The sequence below is a fragment of the Charadrius vociferus genome, unplaced genomic scaffold (assembly GCF_000708025.1).
Source record: "Charadrius vociferus isolate BGI_N301 unplaced genomic scaffold, ASM70802v2 scaffold15, whole genome shotgun sequence".
NCBI classification, from domain to species: Eukaryota; Metazoa; Chordata; class Aves; order Charadriiformes; family Charadriidae; genus Charadrius; species Charadrius vociferus.
Window position 1 is genome coordinate 15046682 of NW_009650064.1, and position 27003 is coordinate 15073684.

At 39.7% G+C, this 27003-nt stretch overlaps 1 protein-coding gene across 1 annotated transcript; it reads right to left on the minus strand.

Annotated features, from left to right (window-relative positions):
* Positions 1–1906: 1906 nt before the first annotated feature.
* Positions 1907–26607, minus strand: PI15 (peptidase inhibitor 15). Its single transcript, XM_009891890.1, has 6 exons — positions 26367–26607; positions 25457–25797; positions 6133–6251; positions 5742–5874; positions 5472–5587; positions 1907–2341 (listed from the first exon to the last, which is right to left on the minus strand). Exons 2-6 carry the CDS (start codon positions 25727–25729, stop codon positions 2206–2208), a joined length of 777 nt encoding a protein of 258 aa, XP_009890192.1. The 5' UTR covers positions 25730–25797; positions 26367–26607; the 3' UTR covers positions 1907–2205.
* Positions 26608–27003: the final 396 nt, after the last annotated feature.

Genomic DNA, 27003 nt, shown 5'->3' on the forward strand with positions numbered 1-27003 from the left:
TTTTGCTTATGCTCTGCTTCCTATCTTGTGTTTGAAAAACAAATAATAATGACAATGGCTAGATACGCTGTTTTAACTTTGCTGTCTTTACCTCTAAACAAGTTTTCTTATGCAGAACAAAAATATATTTGCCCCATGCATCTTTGTCAAAAACTGGGCTGGCTGAGGACTAGTGACCCACCCAGTAGTATTCTCACTGAATACTTTCAATGTGTACATAGATGATGCAAAGAGGTCGTGTTTCACTTTCAAAACCAGACTGAATTTTACTCAGTCAAAGTGCTTGACTGATTGAGCACTGTTCAAGTCCAAGTCCCTTTGAAACCAAAAGGAAAAACATTTATACTGTAACTGTTAGGATAAAAGTTAGTAGAATATTACAAGTGTTGTTCTTTTAAAACACTTTTTAAAAACACATTTAAGACAATATACGTGTCTAGTTATTGTCCTGTCAGATACAGAAGTGTCACTAACCAGAAATGTCTGAAGAGCCACAGATCAGTTGCGGACATTCTCTGAGGGATCAGATTATGGGTAGATGGAGAGGGGCTGTTACGTTTCATACACTGCAGAGCCCATTCCTCTCCCACAGCTATCTTGATGGATAAAAAGAATAACTAACATGAAGAATTAAAACTCTGATCTTTCTTTTTATATCACCAATGTGATACTTCATCTTCTGGTGACAGACTGTCTCAAACACCCTCAAATGTACTGAATTAGTAGTGACTTAAGGACACATACATGTGTGTAGCACTAGTGAAATTATACTCTGTTGTTCTGCTTGCTCTACTTAGTATTGCTTTTCAAAGTTCATAAATTTGAAAGGTCTAAATGTAGCAGTGCAAGCAGACTAAACATGTATATTTAAAGTGGAGTACATTCTGCCCTGTAATACAAAGCCAAAACTCGAGGCTATTTCAATGACATAGTAGTTGTAGCAGACAGTTGATTTCCTCCTTTTTTTAATCTGTTTTTCAAGAAAACGACCTGTATAATATTCTAGCTTAGAGTGTAGGTCCTCTTTATAAATGTTCTAGTAAGCACCTATATGTGTTCAGTTTCTAGCAGGAAAGGTAAGAATAAACAGATTTGGGTTTTATTAATTCATACAGATGTTTTCAGGAAGCAGTGCAGCATATTTTAAAGGACTCTGCCAATTGCTTTAGAAATTTCAAATTTTTGTCACAAATCTGTATGAACTTTTAAAGTTGCCTGATGTCTTTTATTTGGAAATCCTCTTATTTACTTTTACTTCAGATCTCTCCTTGAAAGTTTCACCTGGCTGTTTCAGTCAGGGGGATAGCATACATACTGGCAAACTTACAGTGTAAAAGACAGTATGGATATCATATACTGATATATGCTGCTTTGTAGCAATGTATTTTTTTACCTTCCTGTACAAGAATAAATATACTGCTGCAAAGTGCCATTATACCATTATGACTGTGTTCAGAAACACAGAAAGGTAGAGTTAGGCTGTGTTATTATACCAGTACATTTGCAGTGATGTAGCTTTCTATCTAGTTAAGACTTTAGGCATGTGAGTTAACAGCCACTGCACCTTGGCCAGTGTGGTTCCTCATTCTCTCTAATTTTCCCGTCTGCACACAGGCATTGTTGATGATAGCAGCAGCCGTGTGCTGAACTCTTGGAATGCCATAAATGAATAAATGTTGTGCATGAGGTAGGTAACATCCTGCAGTTTCTCTTGCACGTATGTTTTCCTCTGCTTGGAGTCCCATTGACATTGCAGGTGAAAGCACCGGTGTAAACGGAAGGAACCATTGGGAGTGTGAGGACAACTCATTGGTTTGCACATCACACTCCATTTTTAAAGCACAGTATGAAACAATGACCCTTTTCTTTCTGGAGCTATTATTTTTAAAAGGAAGTCATATTCTGTCTTTTAATGCGCTTTTAACAGAACCTAATCTTCAGGAAGCTACATTTGCTAAGGTGAAAATTAGTTTGCTTTCCATTGACAAAATGTTAATCTAAAAGGGTTAATGTGACTCTTAAATCCCAAAGTGTTAAAACCAAATTATACTATACTTTGAAAGCTAATTATACAAAAGCATATAAAAAGAAAACATCAGAGTATTATTACAATATCTCTCTATATATAATATGTGCAAAATTCAATATACAAGCTTCTTGTTACTCATCCTTTTCTTTTTTTTTAAAAATAATGTAAAATTTAACTTATTTAAACCAGTATAAGTAGTTTGATGTTACTCCTGGGAAACAAAGATTGTCGGTACAAGAACCTCCATAGCTTGGAGGACAAGCAGAACATGGGACTCCTACTTTATATGGTGCTTCTCCAATCCAATTCCCCCTGAAAATAAAAAAGGAACAAGAATGCTTAGCAATTTAAGAGAAACAGAAAAAAAAATTCATTAAATAATACTAGTTTTGAGTGATTAAGGTTAATGTCTTCAGTGATATCCTATAAATGCCCTGTTACTGAAAACATACATTAATCAGAGAATCAGAGAATCATGGAATCATCTAGGTTGGAAGGGACTTTTAAGATCATCAAGTCCAACCATTAACCTAACACTGCCAAAATATATAAAAAAATATATTTCTGGAGGTTACTGACAAAGATTGATCTACCGATTCCCAAAAACCAGCAGAATGACCATGTTGCCCCAAGCCAGTGTCCATTCCATATCCTTTAGTGTCTGTGGTGAAGTCCTGGTCCTCTTGCTTTTGCTACAGACAAGTGATTTTTGACTTTCCAAGCCTGGGACCGAGTATTTTTTACCAGAGGGATGTATTTGTGAGAAATTCGCAACATGAGCATTGGTGCAAGGTTTTTCCTTGAGCACTTTTGTGTCTGCCAGTTACCTTAAAAACTTGGGTTTGGAAGGCAGAAGAACGAACTGAGTGAAATCTTATTCTCAGGTTGCCCTGTTGTGGGTCTACATTGTGAAGCCCTGATGCTGAATTAGTGGTTAAAGAAAAGGGAAGATGAAAACTATTCACACTAGTAATGTATTAAAAAGAACTGTATTTGGGCATTTTTAGGGGTCTCATAGGTGTTAACGGGAGGAGAAGGAGGGCTCCCAGCCGGTGAATAGAGCTGCGTAATAGAGCCTGGGCGAAAGGGGTGCAAGTATGGAGAGTGATCATGTGAAAAGAGGTAACTCTGAAAGATCTAGGAAAATCTGAAAATCCAGACTTTTAGGTGCTTATATAAACCCCAGGCTTTTAGAGATTCATGTAACACTCGTGATGTAGGCAGAAAGAAAGTTAAAATTAGATTTTTTATTTAAATGTTATGTCTCACTGAGCAGAGAACTTTCCTCTAGTTTTCATGTGACGTGGTATAGCAGTGAGTAATGCAAGTATTTATGAAAAATTTTCTCATCCCACACCTCCCAGCCAATAACATTGGATCAAAAGCCCTGGTCTGGATTGTGCCTTGGAAGAAAGTAGGAATCTCTCAAATAATTTTCTCATTCCTACTTCTCTTCCAAATGGGTACAGCAGACTAGCGGTCAGGAAATATATTTAGTTTGATAACAGATATGGAAATGCAGAAAGAGTTTGCTGAAAGCTGATTGCTGCTTTATTTGCTATGCAATGCATGGCTGACTTGCTGAGTCTGTTAGATAACCAGGTGCGGGGCCTTTCCAAACTTTGTAATTATCCTCCTTAACTTTTCTTTTCATTATTTCAGAAGCACAGATATTTTTCAGCATTACAGCATGGCATCAGTGAAAATGACTGGAGTTCTAAATCCTACATCTTTGCCAAATTCCAACACTAATAACTCAAGTCGGGGCTGTTATATTCAGCCCCTCCTTCTTCAGAGGAGTTTCTCATGTGCTGGTTGCTCAGAAGGACACAACCTTTATCGACTGGCAAAGAGACTTCTGCATGTGTGCCGAAGCACTCTAAGCCCAATGTCCTTAACTCAGCTTAATTCATTCTTAGGAATATAAACTTAAGCCAGACATGACCACTCAATATCCTTTTGTGACCATGCAAGAAGTAGATGTGAAAATCCCAATTCCACTACCTATGAATGAAAGGTCTATTCAAAATCTCATCCAGAGAAGAAGCTTGTAACTACAGGCTTTGGTTTGCTGCTTGAGAAACAGTGAGATTTTTAAACTGAGAAAATATAAAATCTCATTAATACATTGTTAACTGATACACAGACAATGCATCAGTTTTCAATAATGTCCAGTGCATAAAACTGTTATTTTCCTATATATGAACATGAAAGATGTATTCTAGGAAGTTTGAAAATTTAATTTTTTTTTTTTTTTTTGTCAAATGGAGATATATAAAAAATAGTATTTAGGTTTCTCTTATAAACTTTGATTTCACCCTGTCCATGTTGTTGAGCTAAAAGGAAGATACAGTTTTTGCTGCCTGATACCTCTCACATTTATTTCTTACCACCCTTTTCTAGTAGATATTAAAGACAAATGGACAGAGAAATCTCCTTAATTTCCACAGGGTTTTTTTTCCAAGTTTTCTTACTAAATCCTATCTTTTTTTAAGTTGTAAAATCTTTAGAAATTCTTTTACTCATGTAACAGCTAGAATAATGACATATTCTTGCATATTCTTTACCACAAATGGACCCGAGCCACTGAGAGTTTATGGCAAACATGCTCAATTAATTATACTTAGATTCCTATACAGAACTATGGCTTTGCCTAATATTATGCAGTCAGAGAAACCAGCCATTTACACTGTTCATGCTGCTTTTGAAGCACTCATCCAAACCAGACCTCAAATCAAAGCTGTCCCAGAGCCACACTTTATTGATTCATTCTGCACCCAGATGTAAGCTTGGGATGATATCTAGGAAACGCTGGGAGAAAAGTAATTTCTTCATTTCGACCTAACACAGATGTTTGCACAGCTCCCTGATATAGGGCCACCTATGTGTGTCTATGACCTATACTTTGAAGGACCTTGATATGGAATGCAAGATAAGATTTGTAGACACTGAGCTTAGATGGCTGGACTTTTTAGGAAACCTATACTACGGATGCCGTGATGCAGCATGGTCACAAGCAAAGGTATCTTGTGGGCAACCACATGTGTTCACAGTAAGTCAAGGGCCTGAGCTACAGTGGAACTCCTTAGCTGAGGAAGTCTAGCTCAACATAAGTATGTATAACACAGTGAAGAAATAAGGAATTGAAAGTAAAGTGGAGACAGCACAAAGGAGTAAGACAAAAAGAATTATAATAATAATAACAACAATAACAGAAAACAAGTTTTTGGTTTTGTTCCGTACAGATCAAATTATTTCCTTTTCTTCCTCGTATACCAAAGTCATGCATTTGCTGTATTTCAGATGTAAAGTTAGAATGAAGGAGCAGCCCGCAGAAAAAGCACAGAGGTCAAGCTGCAGAAAAAGGAGTAAGCAGTCCTACAAGAGGACCAAAACATGCATGCAGTATAAAAATAAACAACATTAAAAGAAAGCAACTCACTTTGGGGCATAGTTGCATACCAAGTAAACAGCTCGTCGCCAAACAGATCCCCAGACGTTCATATTGTGGCATGTGTGGATTGCGCAGCCTATACGATTGGAAGTGGCCCAAACCATCTGAATAAATATTTATTATTGGTGAAGTCCAAATTGAAAAGAAATATATATATATATACACACACACATTTATTTGAGAGAGAGCTATAAATATATCACAGAAAGTCCAGCTTTGGACGGTAGATTTTGAATAGAAGAATGTAATTTATATAACCTGTGTGTAATGGGTGCACATGGGTCCATAACATCGCATGGGGCACCTGGGGTTGCAGTCCTGAGGATAAGGAAAAGCATAATCCTTCACCTCATCATACCATGGCTTTACCAGCTGGAGAATAGATCGATACCTGGGTTTTTTTAAAAGACAGAAAGAAAAACATGTCATTTTAGATCTAGGTATTCTGGAACTTTCTGCTGCTAATCCCTCTGATGCAAGTCACCTAAATACACATTTCTCCTCATATCACTAAGGGCACAGTATTAAGCATAATACTCTTAAGCCAAATGAACATAGATGGATATAAATTATTGCTAGAATACTGGATGACACTTGTATCAGTCAAAGATATGGATCTCAAAAGCTGTTTTGTAGGGTATCTGCCTACCTTCCAGTTCTCACAGATAGGTTCTGGCCCAAGAATCTCAGTAAGTAGGAAGGTCCATGGTCCCAAATGCATGTAGCAGCCCAAGCCTCTGCAGATTTGGCAAGAGTTTCATCCCAAACCTGACAAAATAAAATATGCTTAGCAGCAGAACAGAAAAAAAACAAATAGTGATCACAAGGCAAGAACACAAGAAGCAAGTATCTTAAGTCACAAATATACTATCATAAGACATCGGATCTGTAACCTGGGCAGAGAGCTCTTGAATTCAAAAAACTGTGGGACAGCGTGTACAGGATCTAGCAGGATTTGCCCTAACACTGGGCAGAATTCCTGTCCACGTCATCAGAGGAAGCCAAGTATTCATATCTCTCCTTTTTTTCTGGAAAAGCCCTTCCCTGAGCAGGCATTCTTCTACCATTTTTCCTCCTGTGTTGATGAGATCCATGTGTGGAAAGGAGTGAAATATTGGATGGGATTCAGATGGAAGTTAAAGAGAAGGAGAGGCACACAGGGAAGAACAATTCAGCACAGGTATTACATACTCCACAAAACCCCAAAGCATTTGAAATAGGATCTCAGGAGCATCTATAGCCAGAGAGAGTGTGTGTGGCAGCTTTTCATATTTGAGGCCACAAGGTCAAGAAAAGGGATTCCACAAAGGAAAGACTATAGATAGTTTCCAGGTGTGGTATGAGTTTCATCATTTTATTCTGCACGGGAGCTGACATTGCTCCCTGCCTGGAATATAAAGATAACAGCTCTGTAAGAAGAGACAATTTGACTTCTTAAGTTATCCTCCAACATGGACAGTTCTTAGTTCTCCTCCTAGGAACATGACAAGTGAACTTAAACGCTGTCTCCTTTATATGCTTTTCCTGCTCACTTACATGCTTGATCTGTAACTCCACTATTTTCTCCACAGCAAATACACTTGCCTCAGCAATAATGAAGATATCAGCAATAGAACCTACTACACTGCTGGAGCTCCAGATAAAGAATATCTCACTGTTATATTACAAATACACACAAATACGAGTATATCTTCGTATTTGAGTTGATACCCAAGTAGGCTTTAGGTCCTGGAATTAGAAGTGCATTTTGAATACCGTGAAGAGAGTGTTTTGGTACAGGACAGTTTTAGTGAATTGCAAGTAGAAAGGCAGGAACAGAATGTGGTAAAATTGCCTACACAGCCCACTGCAGCTTCTTAAACACAAACCCAAACTCATAAATGTTGAGTGGCTACAAAATAGAGTATGTTCTCTGAGGTATGAAATAAGAGGCAAAGTCAGAAATAAACTTATCAAAGGATAAGGTGGGCCACATCACAAATATTTTCTGTTCTATGAGCTAATAATGATTTATAACATTGAATTCGTAGTTTTAATTTCTCTAACCTGCAGAGTGAAAAGACTGACCACAGATCATGGACTGGGACAGTAATTCATGCCCTGACTCTGTCTGGTAGTTTGTGAAATTTCTCTAACTGAAATGACAAAATTTAGCAAACTGTATGAAATGGCTGTATCCTTGAACCAAACATTTGCTACTATGGAGTGGGTGAAGTACCTCCTAGATTAAAGCTAAAGAAGTGCAACAGAGATTAATATGGACCCTTAATGCAAATGATCTTCCTTTCAAGTGGAACCACCTTATGGAAAGTAAGATGGATGGTGCTTAAAACAGAGCAGATTTACTTTATACCTGTTCATAAAAGGTTCCCGGAAAAAGTCAAAGAAAATTGCCAGTAAAAGGACAAAACAGTGTTAGGAAAAAGCATGCTAAGAAGGAATGGTCTTCAAGAGAGGAAATACTTTGACTTCAGCTCTGAAACACGAAGGGAGTTTCTTGGAGGACTTAGAGATAAATCTATAACTTGGGAAGAGAAGGCTAAGCTGGAGCACTAGAGTACAAGAGAGGGGACCTGGGGCTGCTATGTCTCCATCCAAAACCCAGGAAATGCTCTAGGGCCCAAGATGAAGAAAACTGTGGACAGACATTTGTTCTGCTTTGTGTCTCTGACGTTAAGTCAATTAGCTGCATGTGGCCAGCATACAAATAACTTTATAATCCCTGTGGTATATCAGTGGTCCCAAAAGGAGGGCGTAAAGAAGGGGCAAAAGTAGGTACAAGCATAAAAGTGTGCCTGGGAAGTGTGCCTGAGAGCAGGGCCACAATGGGTGTTTGGAGCCTGCCCAGGCCCAGGGGAACGGAGGAGCACACGGATCCAGCGTGTGGGTCCAAACACAGCTGCCTGGTGTGCAGCCATAAGGGGCAGCTCCGCCAGGACTGTGACACCCCATAAACACCCTCCTTTGCTGGGATTAATCATGCTTCTGGCACGAGCGCTCCCTGCCAGGAGGCTGAACATGAGGTTTGCGTGCTTGCTCCCAAGTGACCTGGCTGCAGTCCCACAATAATCTAAATGTGTACTGTATTTGCACAAATAGCACCGAGCTCCTGATTTCCACCCAGCATATTTTCACGTACTAAATTGCCTTGCAAAATAGCATGTTAGGTGTTTGAAAGAAATGTGAAGACTGGATTAGGTTTTCACTATTAATGCCCTCTCTAAACTAGTCATGGCCCCTGCCTTGGAGAGTGAGAGCATTGCTAGTCCACTTTTGTTTCTCCTCAGCTTCATTTTCTGGTTCTCATGAATCATCTGCAGCATTTGATTGGTAAAGTTTTAGGGGGTTGTTTCAAACTTAGCTTAAAAGTTGTGGGTTTGGCAAGTAAGCATTACTGTGATATATAGCGCACTCTGCTTTCCATTATCTTTTCACTCTTGACCACTCTCTGGACATATAAAATTTTTAGCAAACAAACAAAAAAAAAACCCACCACACCACTGAAAAAGAAATAATGAGAGGGGAGCAAATGCAGCATCTTTTAATTTTCTCCATGCCTTCATCAGCAGGCTTGTTAAAAGCCCATGTACAGAGTCCCCTCCTGCTATGCAAATCATTTGTACTTCATGGGAGATGAAGTGCTTCACCTTCCTTATTTTATCTTCATGTCCTAGAAGAAAACATGATGTCAGTCCCTCTAGGACTAGCTCTAGATCATCTCTATAAGAGAAGGCAAATAGTTAATGTGGGCTGAAGCACAAAAATTATTATTTCATAATGACCTAAAATAGTCTAAACTGTAAGAGATTGTACAGTTAGTTCACCCTTTTCTAAAGAAGTCTGATCCTGAGTCCACACTTCTACTAATTTATATCTCAGTTCAGTCCCCTTTTTTGGTTATGCAAGAGTACAGGGCAAAGACATGTAGGTTTTTTGAACCCATGAGGCTTCACTGTTGTACACAGATAAATAGCATATAAAAAAATAGAAAAATATCCTAAAAAGAGAAACGAAAGTAACTTGAAAGCCAGAGGGGCAGTTTCTCTATGAGGAGAAATTAAAAAGATCAAGGTAATTAGCAAAGAGTTTAAAAGAACACTGAGATAAATAAAATTATAAGCTCTGAAATGATGGCTGAGCCAGTGTTTCTATTAAACATGTTAGAGAAAGCTACCTGACATGAACACAAAGTTGCAAAAGGGAAAAAGGACAGATTTGCATACTCAGTGGGTCAAGATCTGAGGAGGTGACTCATCCTCAAATGCTAATCATGCAAACTCCCAGTGCCAAACTATGCTCATTCTCTCCCTGGGGACAGGAAATCTTCATTGATTGATCTTCATTGAAATTTTCATAGGTCACTAGTAGTTGGGGAAGCAGTCACTTTCCTTCCACCCAGTATAAAGTTCCACCCCAAACTCTCCAGATCACTGATTTGGTCCAGCATGGAAACCCTGCCCACTCCTCAACTGGATGTAACTGAGCTGCGATGGAGTTAAAACATCTCACCACACTTCCACTGGCAACTTGAAGTGAACATCCTTTGGCCAATTTATTTTTCTTTCCTCAGCCAAAGATTATTTTCCTAGAAAGCTGTCCGACTATGCTTTCTGCACCGCTCCCTGCAAAACCGCACTTCAAAACTGCACTTAATTGGAAAACTGTCAAACGGACTGAATTGAGGGTACAGGCCAGTGCTTCTACATGGGGAGTTTCAACACCAGAGACCACCTTATGAGGCTTTATGAGGGACCTCTGGGGTGTTTTTTGCATTCACACAGCACGCGCTGGTTGAGAGTTAGGACCAAAATCTTAGTGTTAATAAAGTCAGTGGGAATTTTGCCAATGAGGTCATTCACCCCAGATGAGGGGGTTTTTTTTGTTTGCTTCACTATGTAAACAAATAGTAAAATGAATTCTTTTATTCCCATAACATATAACAAGCAATGGAGTGTAAAACAAAATTTCTTTAATGTTGAATGAAATTTCTTGAAGCCCCCTTCCCCAAAGGAAGCCTTTTGCTGTTGTGGGTCACAGTTCCCTCTCATCCTCCCTTTCTATAGCTGTTTCTATAGCTGTCTCCCAGTTGTTCTTAGATAAGTTATATGTAGAAGGGATGGAGTTGCCATTTTGATCTTTGTTGGAATAGCTTTGTTGGAACAGGACATCCTGGTCACAGTTATCCTCCTAGGTATTAAAATGATGGTGAAGCTGAATAAATATTATGATGAAGAAAAAGAAGAGAAACAACTACAATATTACAAAAATCTCTCCACAACATTTGCTGAAAAATAATTGGCTGTTCCCTTCCTACACTGACAGCTCTGCTTTAATTTGAGGAATGGTGTACATAACCATTTTCAGCTATAATTTGAAGCTAGAAACACAGTTGTTCTGCTCATTCTCATTACAGTCAGAATTGTACTTCTAATACCAATTGTTTAAATGGAGTAGCTTTCTCTTGACCCCCTGCTCAACACACGTCTTAGGGGGCAAACCCTGCTGCAAAATAGGAGATAAAGCTGAAAGCAACAAGGTACTTCAGACAGCAACCTCACTACTTTATCTGTAAGTAGAAAACATTGAACAAGTGTATGCAAAACAAATGAAATGGAATTCTCTTAATCCGAATCACTTGTTCTCACTGCAAACTTTCTAAAGGACTGCTGTATCACTGCAAGCATACTGCTACTCTGGATATGTTTAACCTGTCACAATTTTACTTGAAAAGTAAAAAGTTTCATATTCCTGGTTTTAAATGCACTAGTGCAACATCTATTAGCACAGCCTGAACACGCAAACTTTGCTGAGAACATCTGTGAATGATGGATATATGAAGTCATGGTTAAATTACACTGACTAAAACAAAGCAGTGGTTCAAAGCAGCATTCTCAGGGTCTGGAGCCCATTGTTGGTGCTAATGAAACATCAGGCCTTGGGAGTTTGATGTTATCAAGGAACAATGTCATTTGGAACCTGTACCTTTATTAAAGCAGGGGGCGTATGTTCACTATAGGCCTTCAGTATGACTAGGTGAAATAGTAATGTTAGACCCTCCTTGAGGACCTTCTCTTTTCATATAGCACCTCTCAGATTCACTGCACAACATATTGGAGTCCTTCTTGTCTGGCTTCATAATATTTGTACTGTGTAATTATATAAAGGTTAGGAAACTATATCTTTTTCTTGTGTAAGGTCTGATTCAGGACCTCTGGATATCATAGAATTACAGATATCATAGAATTACAGAATAGAGTTGGAAGGGACCTGAAAGATCATCTAGTTCCAACTCCCCTGCCACGGGCAGGGATACCTACCACTAGACCAGGTTGCTCAAAGATCCATCCAGCCTGGCCTTAAACACTTCCAGGGATGGAGCAGCCACAACTTCTCTGGATAACCCATTCCACTCTCTCACCAGGCTTAGAGGAAATAATTCCTCCCTAGGATCTAACCTAAATCTACACTTTTTCAGTTTAAAACTGTTACCTCTTGTCCTATCACCACACTCCCTCATAAAAGAGTCCCTCCCCATCTTCCTGTAGGCCACCTTGAGGTAGTGAAAGGCTGCAATAAGGTCTCCCTGGAGCCTTCTCTTCTCCAGGCTGAACAGCCCCAACTCTCACAGCCTGTCTTCATAGCAGAGGCGCTCCATCCCTCTGATCATCTTCATGGATCTCCTCTGGACTCGCCCAACAGGTCCATGTCCTTCCTATGTTGGGGGACCCAGAGCTGGACACAGTATTCCAGGTGGGGTCTCAGGAGAGCAGAGCAGAGGGGCAGAATCACCTCCCTCGACCTGATGACCACAATTCTTTTGATGCAACCCAAGATGTGTTTGGCCTTCTGGGCTGCGAGCACACATTGTTGACTCATGTTGAACTTCTCATCAACCAACACCCCCAAGTCAGTGAATATCAGTGAAGCTCATCACATGACTGTGTTTTTTCCTTAAATTAACATGTCTCAGTCAGACAGTCCAAACACAGGCACCACAACATTTCTGCCTGGAACCAGTACTAAAACACCGTGTTTCAAGCTGACTTTGTGAGATGCCTGTTTGCAGTGCACAGGGCTCTAGGAAGCAGTCCGTGTCTCTCAGAGCTCAGCTTGGCCATCCAAAGGATGCCAGCACCTGGAGAAAAGGCTATGTCAGGTTATTTTCTGAGGGATTTTTCCACAGCTGGAAGAGCTAGAAACATAATACAGAATATAGGTGCATTTAATGAATGTTAATTTCATAATTTGCTGAAACTGGAGGAAAAGCTCAATCATACTAGTGGCCATGTATGACTATTACTTTATTTTCTTGATTGCATGCCTCCAGGTTTCTCGCTTCAGAGAGAACATTTTAAACAATTCGCAAAAAGAGAGGAGAGAGAAGGTTTCCTTAATCTGTCAAGGCTTTCTCTCATATTTTGAGTGATGCAGATGAGTTCTGGGGTGGTATAGATCACCCAAAGTATCACTAGCTAAGTCAAGAAGTGAAAGGATGAATGTCTTGGAACTTCACATAGACACCTGATGGATGTTTTTCTTAAAAACAGTCAATTCCTACCCCTGCAAGTGTAAAAATGTTATATTCCTAAATTGCTTTTATGTATGCCAGACAATGTTAATGACTTTTTTCCCATTTCTGCAAGAGGATATCTCCTCACTATCTAAAAAAATAATCAGAATTTCAAAATTTCATAATTTTAAAATGGAGAAATAATCTGGCTGCTTTATAGATATCCAAACAGGCATCCATTTCTATTGTATCTCTTCAACACGCTGTCAAAGAAAAAAAGAAAGACAATTCATAATTTTCACTTTCCATGTTGCTGATACCTATCTTCAGATTTATGATCTGATTGATAAATTCTGCAAAACATGCTGTGATTATTTTTTTCTTCCCACAGAAAGCAACTACTGGTGTCTTCCAAAGTCATCAGTAAGATCTGTCAACACTTTACTGCCTTTATTTTCCTTAAGAGTGGTGTTAAACCATCTTTTTCTGATAACTCACTACTTCCAAAGTAAAAATAAAGTACATGCAGAGAAAATGTTTATTTCATCTTTCTTACAGGTAGGGAAAAAAAAAAAAAAAAGACTGATTCAAGCATTAGAATACCTCTCAAGTAAAACAGATACTTAAACCAGTAATATCTTTAGAGCTGAAAAGGTAAATTGAAAACTAATGTTTTAGTTGCCCCCACTAGAGATGCCACACCTGAGAAAGAATGACTGATACTATCACCTGGAATAGCACCCCTTTTTAAGTTGTTCTTAAAGTTCTGAACTTGGAAGAAGACAAAGTTGAGATCCATTACTCCTGACAAAATATGGGGAGTGAAAAAAAAAAATAAAAATTAACCTACCCTTTGGTTGTCTAGTTCTTCATTATGCAATGTGTGGAGAAAGGAGAAATATTATTCAGATAGGGATGACCATTTAGCCAAGGATGACTTTCCATGAGAAAGCTGAAACATTTTTAATTCAATTTTCTTCCTGATTACCTGATTTTCAGATACAAAAATTAATCTGATTTCAGATTGATCAGATACTTTCCCTGAAGTTCAAACTGCAGATTTCCAGTGACAAATTAAAATACCTGACTTAGTATTGTTATATCTTTATGCATGCCTTGTTGTATGAGAAGGATACATCAGTACCGAAGCAAATGGCAATGAACACTCCTCTGCAAGTACGCTGAAATGGTTATTAATGGTAACAGATAGCAGGAATTTGTGATCTAAATACAAAGTGAGCAGAATACACAGTGATGCACCGTATTAATACCTTTCTCATTCTATGTGGATACCTGTGTGTAAACTGGATGTTTAGAAGCATCTAACTTTACAGCCCTCATAGCAAAGAAAACAAGAAAAAAAATAGGGAGAAGTAGGAGCAGCCCTTCCCTGAGACTGCCAGCTGACACACTGTGTAGCTAGTGCGGATGGGCTAACTGGGGATTCCATAAAGATATGTTTTTAACCTGGGAGTCTGCTAATCATCATTTTAAAGCATTCAAGCAATACAGAACCCTGCTTACACTCTTCTTTTGCCATCATAATCCTTAATCTTTCCTGGCTTAGTTTTATTGCCAGTAGCAAGGCAGCTCCCCCCACTTGCACAAAAGTACACGAGAACCTCAGCAGAGCATTGCTCTGAATATTAAAAACCAGCAGGCCCTCGGTACTTAACTGTGCCTTTTTGGTGGGATGTTTTTTAATATGACATATGAGCCAGGTTAATTTTCTGCATATTTCTCAGTTGCAAAGCAAGTACTTAAAGCAAAACATACACATCCCGGTCACTCACTACCATCCTAGGAATTCCCTGAGTGCCCACCAGGCAAGGGCTGCTGCCCATGATGCCACAACAGTTGCGGCACGACTGGGCCTTAGCTGGCTGCCACCAACGGCACAGCCAGAGTAACAAAAACGTCAGGTACAGGTTTGAGCACAAAGCCAGAGCAAACAGGTCAATTACGCTGTTTTAATCACTCTCCTCTTCAACAGCTTCTTTCCACGACTGCAGTTACGTGATGAGATTGCAAATGAAATGCTGGGATATGCAGTTTGAATATAGTTGCATGGCAACACCGTCACATTTTGCCATAATAGAAAGTGGCAATTTGTTTGTCAATTTTGGCATCATATCTGTCATTAATATACTTTTTCTGTGGACTCATATTAGCGTCTTCAGATTGTTATTTGGCACAAACACACAGTGGCTCCTATGCAGCTCAGAAAGGTGCCCAGTGGGACCTTCTTTTAGCAGTGATCAGTCAAAAGACTAAGCTTTCTACCTCAGACTTCTGATTTTATTCTACATTAGCCCTGTGCTTCTGCTTGTTGGCCCACGTGAAGATCAGAAGCTCTTACTTCCAGAATGGCAGCAAGTGGGAAAGAAGAAAACCTCGATCCAAGCCATTTCTTCCTGTGAGAAAAACGTTGGGAAGCTGAGGGATGAAATCCGACATCTCCAGCCCATCTGTGCAGCTGCACTCCACAGCTGCTAGTGCAAGTCCCAGGGTGGATTAGCAGATGCAGGCTGCTGCCCTCCAACATGCAGGTCTTGTCCTCGTGGGTCATTCAACCGTGCAGCCTTGCACCGGCCGTACCACTTGCACGTGTGGTGGCCGTTTCTCAGAAATCCCACAGCAGCGTGCAGGGCACGCAGGGGTTTCTTGCACAGCTTCTCCCCTTCTCACTTGTATAGTCGAACCTGTAGCATTTTCAGGTTCAGGGACTTTCTGTAGGACCCCCCACCACGTCCGCTACCCCAAGTCTGGCACAAAGCTTAATAAAACAACCCACCAGCCCTTCTGCCTGCACGCTTTTTCAGCAGAGTGACTGAAAGAGCCTCGTCTCTTTGCCTTCACTTTTTTTCAATACATACTGTGTGATGAAAACATATGAGCTCATTGGAATTTATAGACAGATTTGGCAAACTGTATATATTTATTTGGGCTCTGAGATCATTTGGACTCTAGGCTGTCTCTCTCTCTCTCTAAGAATATGAATACTTTTTGCTCTCAACTGCCACCTGTTAGAAATTTTACTGTGCATACTGTAATTGGTGCCTACCACATGTGCAAGTCCTTTCCTAAATACATTAGGTACTAATTAGAAAGTTTACACAGAAAATTGCCAAAGCCTACCCTCTAGGGAAAAAAATCTTGATGGGAATCACAGTTCTGTACTTCATTCTTTTACAAACAAATAGAGGGTTAATACATCAAGCTGCTTGTCCAATACTCCACTGCAACTCAAAGAAAAATTGTGCAAAGTTTTATAGTCAATTTACCCTCATATAACCAAACCTCCAAACATCTGATTCACACTTCTGAAGGGCTCAGTATTAGAAAGTTTGTCTTATAGTAATCAGGGCATCACTAGACAGATGTCCAAGAAATCTCATTGCCAGAAATTCTTTTCTTATGAAAATTGAAGTCTATGTTTTATACAGAAGTTTATATTCCTGAGTGTCTATTTGGTCCAAATTCAAACTCCTATCATTTGAAGCTTGACCACTGCTAATACTCAATTTGTTTCTTCTAAAGGTTGTCCACATTTCTTTTCATGTTTGGCACCAGACTTTTAAACAATAAGAAACAAAGAAAATTGGTAGGCTGTCAGATTTAATAACAATAAGCTTCCCTGATATGCTATTATTTGTTTAGCTTTTGGAAAAGTTAAATATCAGAGCTACATATCTTAAAATATTCAGTGCTTTCCTAACCTACTGCAAGGCATATTTTAGTTGGCAAGACCTTATCTCAGAAGTGGTAACAAAAAGGACCAAACTTTGTCTAGCTCCGTGTCACCCTGACAATTGGTCATAAGTCTGAAGAGGAAGGTGTCTGACCTCTATAATTTTTAATATGATCAGAGCAAAATGCCTTTTCTCAAAACCAAAAAATGTGAATGAAAAATGTATTCCTTTAGTGGTGTTTTGTTTCTCTTCTATATGAAAAAAACCCACATTTTTTACTATTTTTGTTACTAACCACTGAAATTTTTCATTAAAACAAAAAATGTTCTTAATTTCTTTAAAAGTTTTCAAAGAAAATACATATTATTTTCTAAGTAGCTCTAACTGAGAGATATGGCAGCATGACACAAAAGAAAACACATAGCAGCTTCTTCTTACTGCAGGATAAAGAATAAGAACAATAGTTCTTTATTCTCAGAAGAAGAAAGCTCAGTTTAAGATTCTTTCCCTTGACACAATTTAACAGATATCACTGTACAGATAAAGATGCAAACTCAGTTCATTCTCAGTTGTGTTAAAATAGACCTCAAAACCCCATCCCGTGGCACCTGCAGGTGCATTCATACATGGAGGTGCCTGTGCTGAAGACAGTATTCTGTGTACAAAAAGCAAACCAGTGGTTATCCTGGGGTTTCTATCCTTTGCTGGTTTTAGGATACACATTTCCACAGACCTAGATAGCCTATTCTTTACTGATTCTCTTTCCAGGTATGGAAAGAGGATAAAAATGTTGAGAGGTTTAAGGTTACTATCATCTCCATTCATGTATGAAACAAAGTACTGTGTACTTTGGATCAAGATTCTTGTGAAAAATGCCCTGTCTCTGTTTTTAGCCAAGAAGTTCAAGAGGTGCTACATTTAATAATAAAGGAATGTCTAATTCTGAGGGCTCTGGGCAGGCTGCTTTTCTATCTGAGACTTTACTAGGTTGTTTTTTGTTTGCTTAAACTCCTAGAAGGTTTTCTACTAATACTAAATTTAAATAACGTAAATATTCTCTTCTAAAACACCATCAAGATGGATGTTTTAAAATTCTTATGCATAAAACATTGGAAAGGAGCTCTAATACCAAAGCAAGTTTAACACAGTCATTCTTTATCACAGTATTTATTAACAATAGTATTTTGGGGGAAGTTCTGCAGATTTTTCAAGGAGTGCTTTCCAGGAAAGGTCCTTTCCGTTCAACTCGTAAACAGGTCTTCTGTCATTCACTCTGAACATAACTGATGTCTTTTGTACTTCTTATAGCTATTATTCATTCTGATTTGACCTTAGATGAACACCACTTTAGCTACTGAGACTGAATTGGGCTTTCGAGACTTTTGTAGATGAAACTCTGCTAGAAAAATGGTCGGCATCCTGCATCTCACTGATAGCCAACGAGTAGTAGTACAGTGTTGCATTATTGACACTGGTGTAGTAGGAAGTAGATAATTGGGTAAACTCACCTGTGAGGCAAAAGAATGCTAGGTAAATCTATTATGCCAAAATTAGCAGAAAGTAAGCTCCATCTACTCTTGCTTTCTTTCAGCTTAGTCTCAGTTGCAGGTTTACCTCCACTGCAGAAAAAGGCTGAATGTGCTGTAAAGTGACTGCTTCCTTTCAAAGTTGTCATGCAGACAGACACCCCTAACTGTAACCATGTAAGCCACATCAGTTCTTTCTATTTTCTTCTCATTTTCTGAGAGGATTGGTATTCCAGAATTCATTAGTCCAGGACCTTCAGACACTCCTGATACTGGGTTTTGGCACCAGGCAGAAGCGACACACTGAGTTGGCTAAACAGAAACATAACCGGTAGGAGGGAGAAACTGGAACCAGTGAACACATTTCACCATTACATCTCTTTTTATTTGTTCTCACCTCACTTGTGAACTCCCAGCACAGAGCAAGCTAAAGGCCAAGGCAAACTGGGATAGGTGGACTACACTGGGGTAGCTCCAAGCTCCTTGATATCTCTCCTCCCAGAAGACTGGGGTCTTAGATACTTAGATTTACTTTGGGCTCTGTCATGATGAAAAGCAGGTTAAGATCTTTGTACCCTGATTCACCACCTGATTACTTTTTTCAACCTTCATCGTGTATATAGGATTTATGGGAACAGGGCTATTCAACAGAAAAAGTAGGCTGCCAGTAAATTCTAGAGTGAATCCTCCATTGCATTATGGCACTTGTGTCTTTAAACATGCGTAGTTAAAATGATGGCCCTAATCTGCTTTGACATTTAAGGGTGCTGTTCAGTGATTTAGCAGAAGAGCTGTAAATGGAGTGCAATATGCAGAAGTATTGTAAGACATGCATATGGAAATTAAGGAAACATTATATGCATGCATGCATCTTCATTAATGACAAGAAAACTGTCAGTAAATATGTAAAGAATAAAGTTTGGAATTAAAAAGGAGAGAAATCCTATTGGGCAGTTTAAAAGTGCATATAAAGATTAATTATCTGACTTTTAGAGGGAAATATTTAGGTTAGACATTTGGAAATCATTTCTATTCCTAAGGTAAGATATTTGCCAAGAGATGTGACTGAGACAGCATCACTATATGTGTTCAGAAGTAGACAAGATGAAAACCATATGTATTTAATGCAGAAGGAAGTCCTGTAACAGGGCAGGGATAAACTATATGAATTAAAAGATCCTATCCAGCTCATTAGACATAAATCTTGAAGGAACTAGCCCTGCAATCCTTACTCACAGACATGGATGATTTCAGTGGGACCATGTAGATGAGCCAGGGCAAACAACTAAAGAACAAAATGTCCTCTAAGATTTAGAATGGTTTGTAAGAAACCACACTGACAACAGCAAAAACTAGGTAAACAAGTTGAGAAGCTTATTTATCAGAAATGCTTTTGAATTGGAGAGGAAAACAAATTAACTCACTTTTTCCATGTCCACATGAAAGGCTTTAGGTATTAAATTGGACTTTGGAAAACTTGAAGTAAGCTTTTTTTTTTTCATTTTGTCTTACCAATCACCTACTGCATATTCAGAGAACATTTTTAAGATCACCTTAACAGAAAGAAAATTTTATCAAGACTTTCAAATTTAGAAGTGAAATAATAACGTAGTTATTTACATTTGTGACAACTAAGTGAGCTATTTTCTTGCTTCTCTGACCTGACTTTGTAAGTTGTCTGCAGATCTTTGTGGACAGGAAGCAGTCTCCAAATTCATCACCTCAGAAAGGGGGTCACTCCTGGGCCATACAGAGTGAACAGATTTCCCGTATGATTCACATGGACTCCCTCACAGGACTACAGGAGCTTCTTTTGGAACACAATTACTTTTTTTTAGAACAACAGTTCATTTCCTTTGTGAAATGAACTTTTCATTTGTGAAATTCCTTTTAGAATGTGAATTTACTAGAAATGAATAGGTTCAGATTCTCCATTCCCTTCCAGCTCCTCTGCCACCAACTCATGAGAAACTATCTTTAAGTTGCGATGAAATAACCCCTAGGTATACAAACTAACTCATTTCAGGCTAGTCTGGGAATCTTTTACTATTTTGAGTCCTACTAAGTGACATGTTTGATGTGGGGCAGATTTTCCCAACTATGCATTTATGCAATCACTGAACAAAAAGGAATTGAAACTATATCAGAACATCTTCTATTCATAAGCAGGTTCAAGTTTATCTAGAGCATTTTTCTGCTCATAAAATCTTCACACAGCATTCCACAAACATTCAGCTTCATGTTTTTCAGTGTGCAATCCTGCCCCATCTATTATACTCCAGACATGCTACTGCCAGTCTACTAATGACTATGTTGATCAGTACTGGGCTCAGGACTCATCCTTGCAGAGCCAGCAGTGAACTACTCACAGCTTGTCTTTCAGTATGGCTCTTTAACAAGTTACTTAGATCACCTTAAAGTATGCTTAACTAGAACAGATTTTCCCACTTTGCCTATGGGAATACCATGGAGAACAGTGTTCAATGCTCATTAAGGCCCAGCTTCATCAGCCTGCTAGGTGCACGTGAAACTATAAAGAGCATGTCTGTGTGTGAGCACCTGCTCCACCAGGTTTTGCATGCACACAGTGACATGGGTTACAACAAAGACCATATGGACTTGTAAGAAACTGGCCTCAAGTGGGGAGGATTGCAAGGAAGGTAAAAACAACATTTGATTCTCATAAGAACAGGTATTTCATTAATGAGTGTTTTGAGAGCCTAAAGAGAGTACCAATGCTTATTAAATGACATGTTTTATGAGACTCAAATTTCAGCTGGCAACATGTCGCAAATTTTTGCTGGCCTACCAAGTAGCTGAGATGTTCCAGAAAGGCAACATAGGCCTCTGCAGTACAGAATTAGCATTCAGAGAAAGGGATTTGCTTGCTCACAGACTTCCCCTGGATTTGCAGATTTACATACCTTTCACACTAGAGAGCTGCAGGCAATTCTACACCTCACTTCTTCTGAATCATGAATTTTCTGGAACCTTTTTGCTTTCTCCAGAAAGAGTATGCAAAGCCAAGTGGATGATTTTCACCCTTTGCCAGGCCAAAAGGATGGTGTAATCTTTCTTTCTGCAGGTATGGCATCAGCTTTTAGAGCACAAGCAAAGACTGGCGAATGACAGTCTTAGGATGAAGAAGAATGAAGGGTATCATAAGAAGACCCCCATTTAAAAAAGAGGTCATTACTTCTACATTATAGGAGTTGTTTCCTTTGTCTTTCACTTTTCTTCACATATGTACTGTACTTGCAGAAAAACTTCCAGTTGAAGGCATCAGCAATACCAGAACCAGGACCAAAAGGAGGACTACTTTAATGTCTGACTCATAAGGTGCTACTACCCCAAGAGAAAAATTACTCAGTCTCATTAGCGTAAGACACGCCTGTTTCTTTTGCTAGGTGTTGATAACAGAACAATGCCTCCCATCTTTGCTTTTGACTCCCCAGCTGTCCACTTACATTGGGGACTGCACACAACAGCAGGCTGGAGCAGCACTGAGACCCACTTCTCACAAAGAGAATGAAAACACTCCCCCAGCTCTGTTACTGCAGTGTTCATCTGAACCTTCCCAGCCGAACGTGTGTGCATTCAAAGATGTTCTTCAAGACCTCTCATCTGAAGTCCTACAGCACACAAACTTTCAAGACAGTAGGGGCAGACAGAATAATGCCCAAGGAGTTCAAAGTATCTATAAATGCACTGAACGTGTGAGAAGCAGACTACATCAGGGGAAGGAACACAAAATCATAGAATCACAGAATGGTCAGGGTTGGAAGGGACCTCTGGAGATCATCTAGTCCAACCCCCCTGCCAAAGCAGGGTCACCTACAACAGGTTGCACAGGATGGTGTCCAGGTGGGTTTTGAATGTCTCCAGAGTGGGAGATTCCACAACCTCTCTGGGCAGCCTGTTCCAGTGCTCCACTACCCTCAAAGTAAAGAAGTTCCTCCTCATGTTAAGATGAAACTTCCTGTGTTCAAGTCTGTGCCCGTTATCCCTCGTCCTATCACTGGGCACCACTGAAAAAAGACTGCTCCCATCCCCCTGACACCCTCCCTTTAAGTATTTGTAAGTATTAATAAGATCCCCCCTCAATCTTCTTTTCTCTAGACTAAAGAGACCCAAGTCCCTCAGCCTTTCCTTATATGAGAGATGTTCCAATCCCCTAATCATCTTTGTAGCCCTTTGCTGGACCCTCTCCAGCAGATCCCTGTCTTTCTTGAACTGGGGAGCCCAGAACTGGACACAGAACTCCAGATGCGGCTTCACCAGGGCAGAGTAGAGGGGGAGGATGACCTCCCTCGACCTGCTTGGTGACACTCTTCTTGATGCACCCCAGGATGCCATTCGCCTTCTTGGCCACCAGGGAACATTGCTGGCTCATGGTCATCCTGTTGTCCACCAGGACTAGGACCAGGAACAGAACATGTCAAGGAGAAAAGCCCCAAAAAAGGTTGAGTGTGGAGAACTAGAATCACAAGAACCGACCCGTACAGCTAAACCCTGAGCTCTTACCAGTGGAGATGTAAAAGCAAATGGAACTGCACAGAAGTGAGAATGTGCCACAGCAACTCACAAGAAGAACAGAGCTCCTAACAGAATTAGGAAAAAGAACAAACACAATTTAATATGACTGTGGACAGAGAAAAGACGAGAAAATGTCTTTTTCTTGTGCTTCCAATCTGCTTAGTCCCTCTCTACTTCAACACACTTACAAGAGTTTTCCACAATTTACTACATCTGTAAGTAATTCCAGCTCTCTAACATGTGACATCCTTTTTAGTCATTGTTAGTGGAAATGGGAAAGGCCACTTTCATTACTACCATTGCACTTTTCCATAGTATTCAGGACAGGAACACACACTCTGTAAGGTTCTTTCAAGCACAGTTCATGTTGTCTGCTGCTAATGACAATGTGTTTGTTGTCTTATTTATGAAAATGAGTACTGAGTGACACAGTATCTTTTATATGTCGCAGCAGCAACCTTATGTCCCCAAAAGACACAACAGGTGCTCTGCCATACACTGAAACTATACAGACACCAAAGAATGGACTAAGCAAATTCAAATGGGCATTACTGCTACATGAGGTGCCCAAGCCTTGGGTTGCTTACAGCACCATGTCATCTTCAAGATCTTCTTATCAAAACTTTTCTGTAGCCACAGAGGTAAAAAGTTAAATATGTGCTGCCATGACTACAAAGCAGATGGCAGAGCAAGCTATGTGCTCGCTGGGCTTTTTTTGCTCTGTAAAATTACATGGCATACACATACTGACTAAATTCTGAAAGAGAATTGGTGACAAAGGGGTTGGCTGCCACTTGGGGATACGAGTTCAAGTTGCGCTTTGGCTCATTACCCACATAGCTTGAGGTGCTGCTCTGAATTCTGCAGTATGAAGTCACAAAGTACTTTCGGACTGGGAAACCAAACATGAAAGAAAGCCTCAGACCTTGTCCTGAGACCACTGATGCTGATGCTGATGGGAACACAGGTACAGCCTATGCTGGTTGGTACTGGTAAAAGCAATAGTAAGAAGGGCAAGGAAAAGAATAGCATGTAAGCTGTAAAGAGCATGACTTCAGTCTTGATTTTGTATCAAACCTTGCACAACACCATTGCAGAGCAAAACTGCATCAGAATACTCAATCAATATAGGTAAAATCTTGGCAGTTTATGCATATGAGTGCCTTGAAATAGATCTAATAAAGCAAGCTTGTTTTCTCTTTTGAAGTAGTTTTTTGGTTGGTTTTTTTTTTTTTTTTATGGAACAGGCTAAAAACACTGCACTTACAAAACTCTTGGGAATATGACAGGGCGCTGGCTTCACTTAAGCAAACTGCAGGAGCACATTTCTAAAACACACAAGCCAAGGAAGGGCATGGTAGGCTGCCATTCCCTCAGACATTACAACAAAGTTTATTTATGCAGAATCAAAGGAAACGTCAGTGGAGAGCACAGCAATGAAAATGATGACTGAGCTTGACTTCTGACCTCTCTGTTTTTTCTGTCTCTGACCTTTCCACTTAACCAAACTTCAAACTCAGCCTATGGTATGGTAACCGGTCTTCATCCTGCAATGTTTTGAGTGCATTCAGCATTTTGAGGTGCTGCTGGGATGGGCTAAGTGGCTTATGTGATCAAATCCAGATTTAAGTAACATCTGTGATAGAAAGATGTCCAAATTGTTAGTCATTAGCTGCTAAAAAGGAGGAGTTGTTATTACTGTTATCCCCTTTTTATGTCAAGCTCATGGTGTCCTTTTTCTCAAACCTGTTAACCATCTGTTGTCATATGAGAAACTCTGTGATTTTAAGCAGCTATTATGGTGCTGACACAACTTGCCTGTGCTTTCAAAACAGTGTGAATACCTTACTTAGAAGGTAAAAAAAATTTTGCTTGGCCAACCTATGTTTAACATTAGAGCTCCACAGTATGCATGCATTCAAAGTTGGAACACAAAATAACAAACATTGCCTTAGCTAGCAGTGCCAAGTATGAAATCACAGTGAATGAATAACTTCTATCATACCTGCAGGAACAGATAATTCACATAATGAGTATTTGCCAATAAGGGGAAAAAGTCCTTGCCACAAACATAACATTTTGAGCACACTGAAATCCTACATACTAGAGAAACATTTAAAAGCAGCATTGTATTTGATGGAAAAATAAAAGTATTAGGTGCACACAAACAATATGCAGTAAGTAAAACACATGAGCCTGAGACAAACCGTGCATCAAATGAATTAGTTTGCAAACACAGTTTTACCATATTGTCTCCGAAAGTATTAAGTGTGAAAGAAATTAGAAATGGTCATTGGCTACCTTTTTGTATACATCAGGGCGATGACTTTCAGGGTACCCCACAAAAGCAATGGGACTACAGATGATTAGCACTTTCAACACATGTGATCACGTGTTGTGATCACATACTATTCCTCAGGCCAACAAGCAATTAGCCCACAACTTCATTTACTTGGGTCCCAGAAGTTTCATTGGGACTACTCACAGAAATGAAAATTCAACAGGGCAAGTAAAAGGTTCAGAGTTCAATATTTAGCTTTTGCTTGCGTATGTTAATGAAACTTAAAAAGTGTAAGGAAAGAACATTGTAGTAAGCAATAATAGTTAAAAATCATTTGTCTACTTAACTAAATGCTTACAATTTGTTTTAAAAAATTACATCACTGACTTACAGTTTGGTTTACTCTTAAATAAACAAAGTTCACTTACCATATATTCCATGTTGGAAGCAGGTGGGAAGACTTTGCCTCTGACTTGATTATGATAATCAAGAATGGCAATCATGTCATTCTGTGAAATGTAGCGCTTCCGCCTGGCTTTGGGTACTTTTGCAGAGTCCAGATGAGCTGCCAAAGCCGTCTCAATGTCAGTGAAATTATTGTCTGACAGGAGTAGGTCAGTGGAGTTGGGTAACACTAATGCACTTGTTTCACAGAGAATGGAAAATAAGAAAGCACAACTGATTGCAGTGATTACTGTCATTTTGGGGCCAAAGGAGAAAGATAGGCCACAGAGGTACTCTGCTTTAAGTCAGGGCAGTGAAAACAGATCTGTAGAAGAGAAGATGTCAAAGATGTGATTCTGTACATCTGGGTAGCAAGACAAAGTGAACTGGCAGGCTGTGATCAGAAAAATGATTCTGTCTGTCAGCTCATAAATCAGAAGCATAAAATCAATCGAGTCAGAACACGTTACTGAGCAATTTTCCATAACCATATTATCATTAAGTGATATGTTCTTAATACAAACACACCAAATGAAGTATCATTATACCATGTATTACATGATCAGAGCTAGTACGATTCCTGGAATAGTGACAGTGCTATCACACCAGATCAGTCCATAAACCATGCTATAAATCTTAAATGGTGAGTCTGCAGGAAACCTCATAGAATGTTTTCCACGGAAAATGAAAAATACATCCTAGGCTATGCCTATCCATCCAAATATGGATTGTTTTGACACAATGTGGCTCAGATAAACTAGTAGGCAAAAGAAAGTATATACAGCATGAAAGCATGACATCTTAGAAATAGCATTCAAATCTTAACTTCAGCAAAATCTGATGAGCACTGATAAAACTGCATGCAAAGCAAACTTATTGAGCTGAATGGCTTACCTCTGGATAATACCAAGAAAAAAAAAAAAAAAAAGAATAAAATCTATTGTTCTCCCAGTATATATAGCACTCTCCTATATGATGATATGAACCTTTGTGGAGTGTCTCTTATTACAAACCCCCAAAGAACAAAACTCTGCTGGTTTTGAAGCTTCTGGCCACAGGAGCTGCTAACAGCTTTTATATGTTGCGGTCTGTATGAGCCAGAACAGGCAGTTTCTCTAAAGGTCTCTGCTTAGCCAAAACGAGAGGGGAGGAGTTCTGCAAAGCACCCAGACCGCGATTGGGTGGCATCCCCGGAGTGTAGGTGGTCTGGATGTTCAGTCACACCCCCAGTTTCTATAGTGCAGAGGCAACATGCAAGACTATTCTTTTTTTTCGGTACTTCCTACCTTTTCTTTTTTTTTTCCCTTCGTCTTTGGGGTTCCCCAACCCCCCCACCCCCCCATCATTTCACGAGCATCATGCTGGCTTGGCAGCCGTGATTTCACGCAGCTCTTCGAGCACCCAAAGGAGCCCCACGAAGCGCGGAGAGTTTGCGGACCGCGGTCGCCCCACTCACAGGAAACGGAATCCGTGCGACGCCATCCCCGTCCCCTCCCGTGGGGTGGGGTGGGTGGGGGGTGGCAGCCTTCCT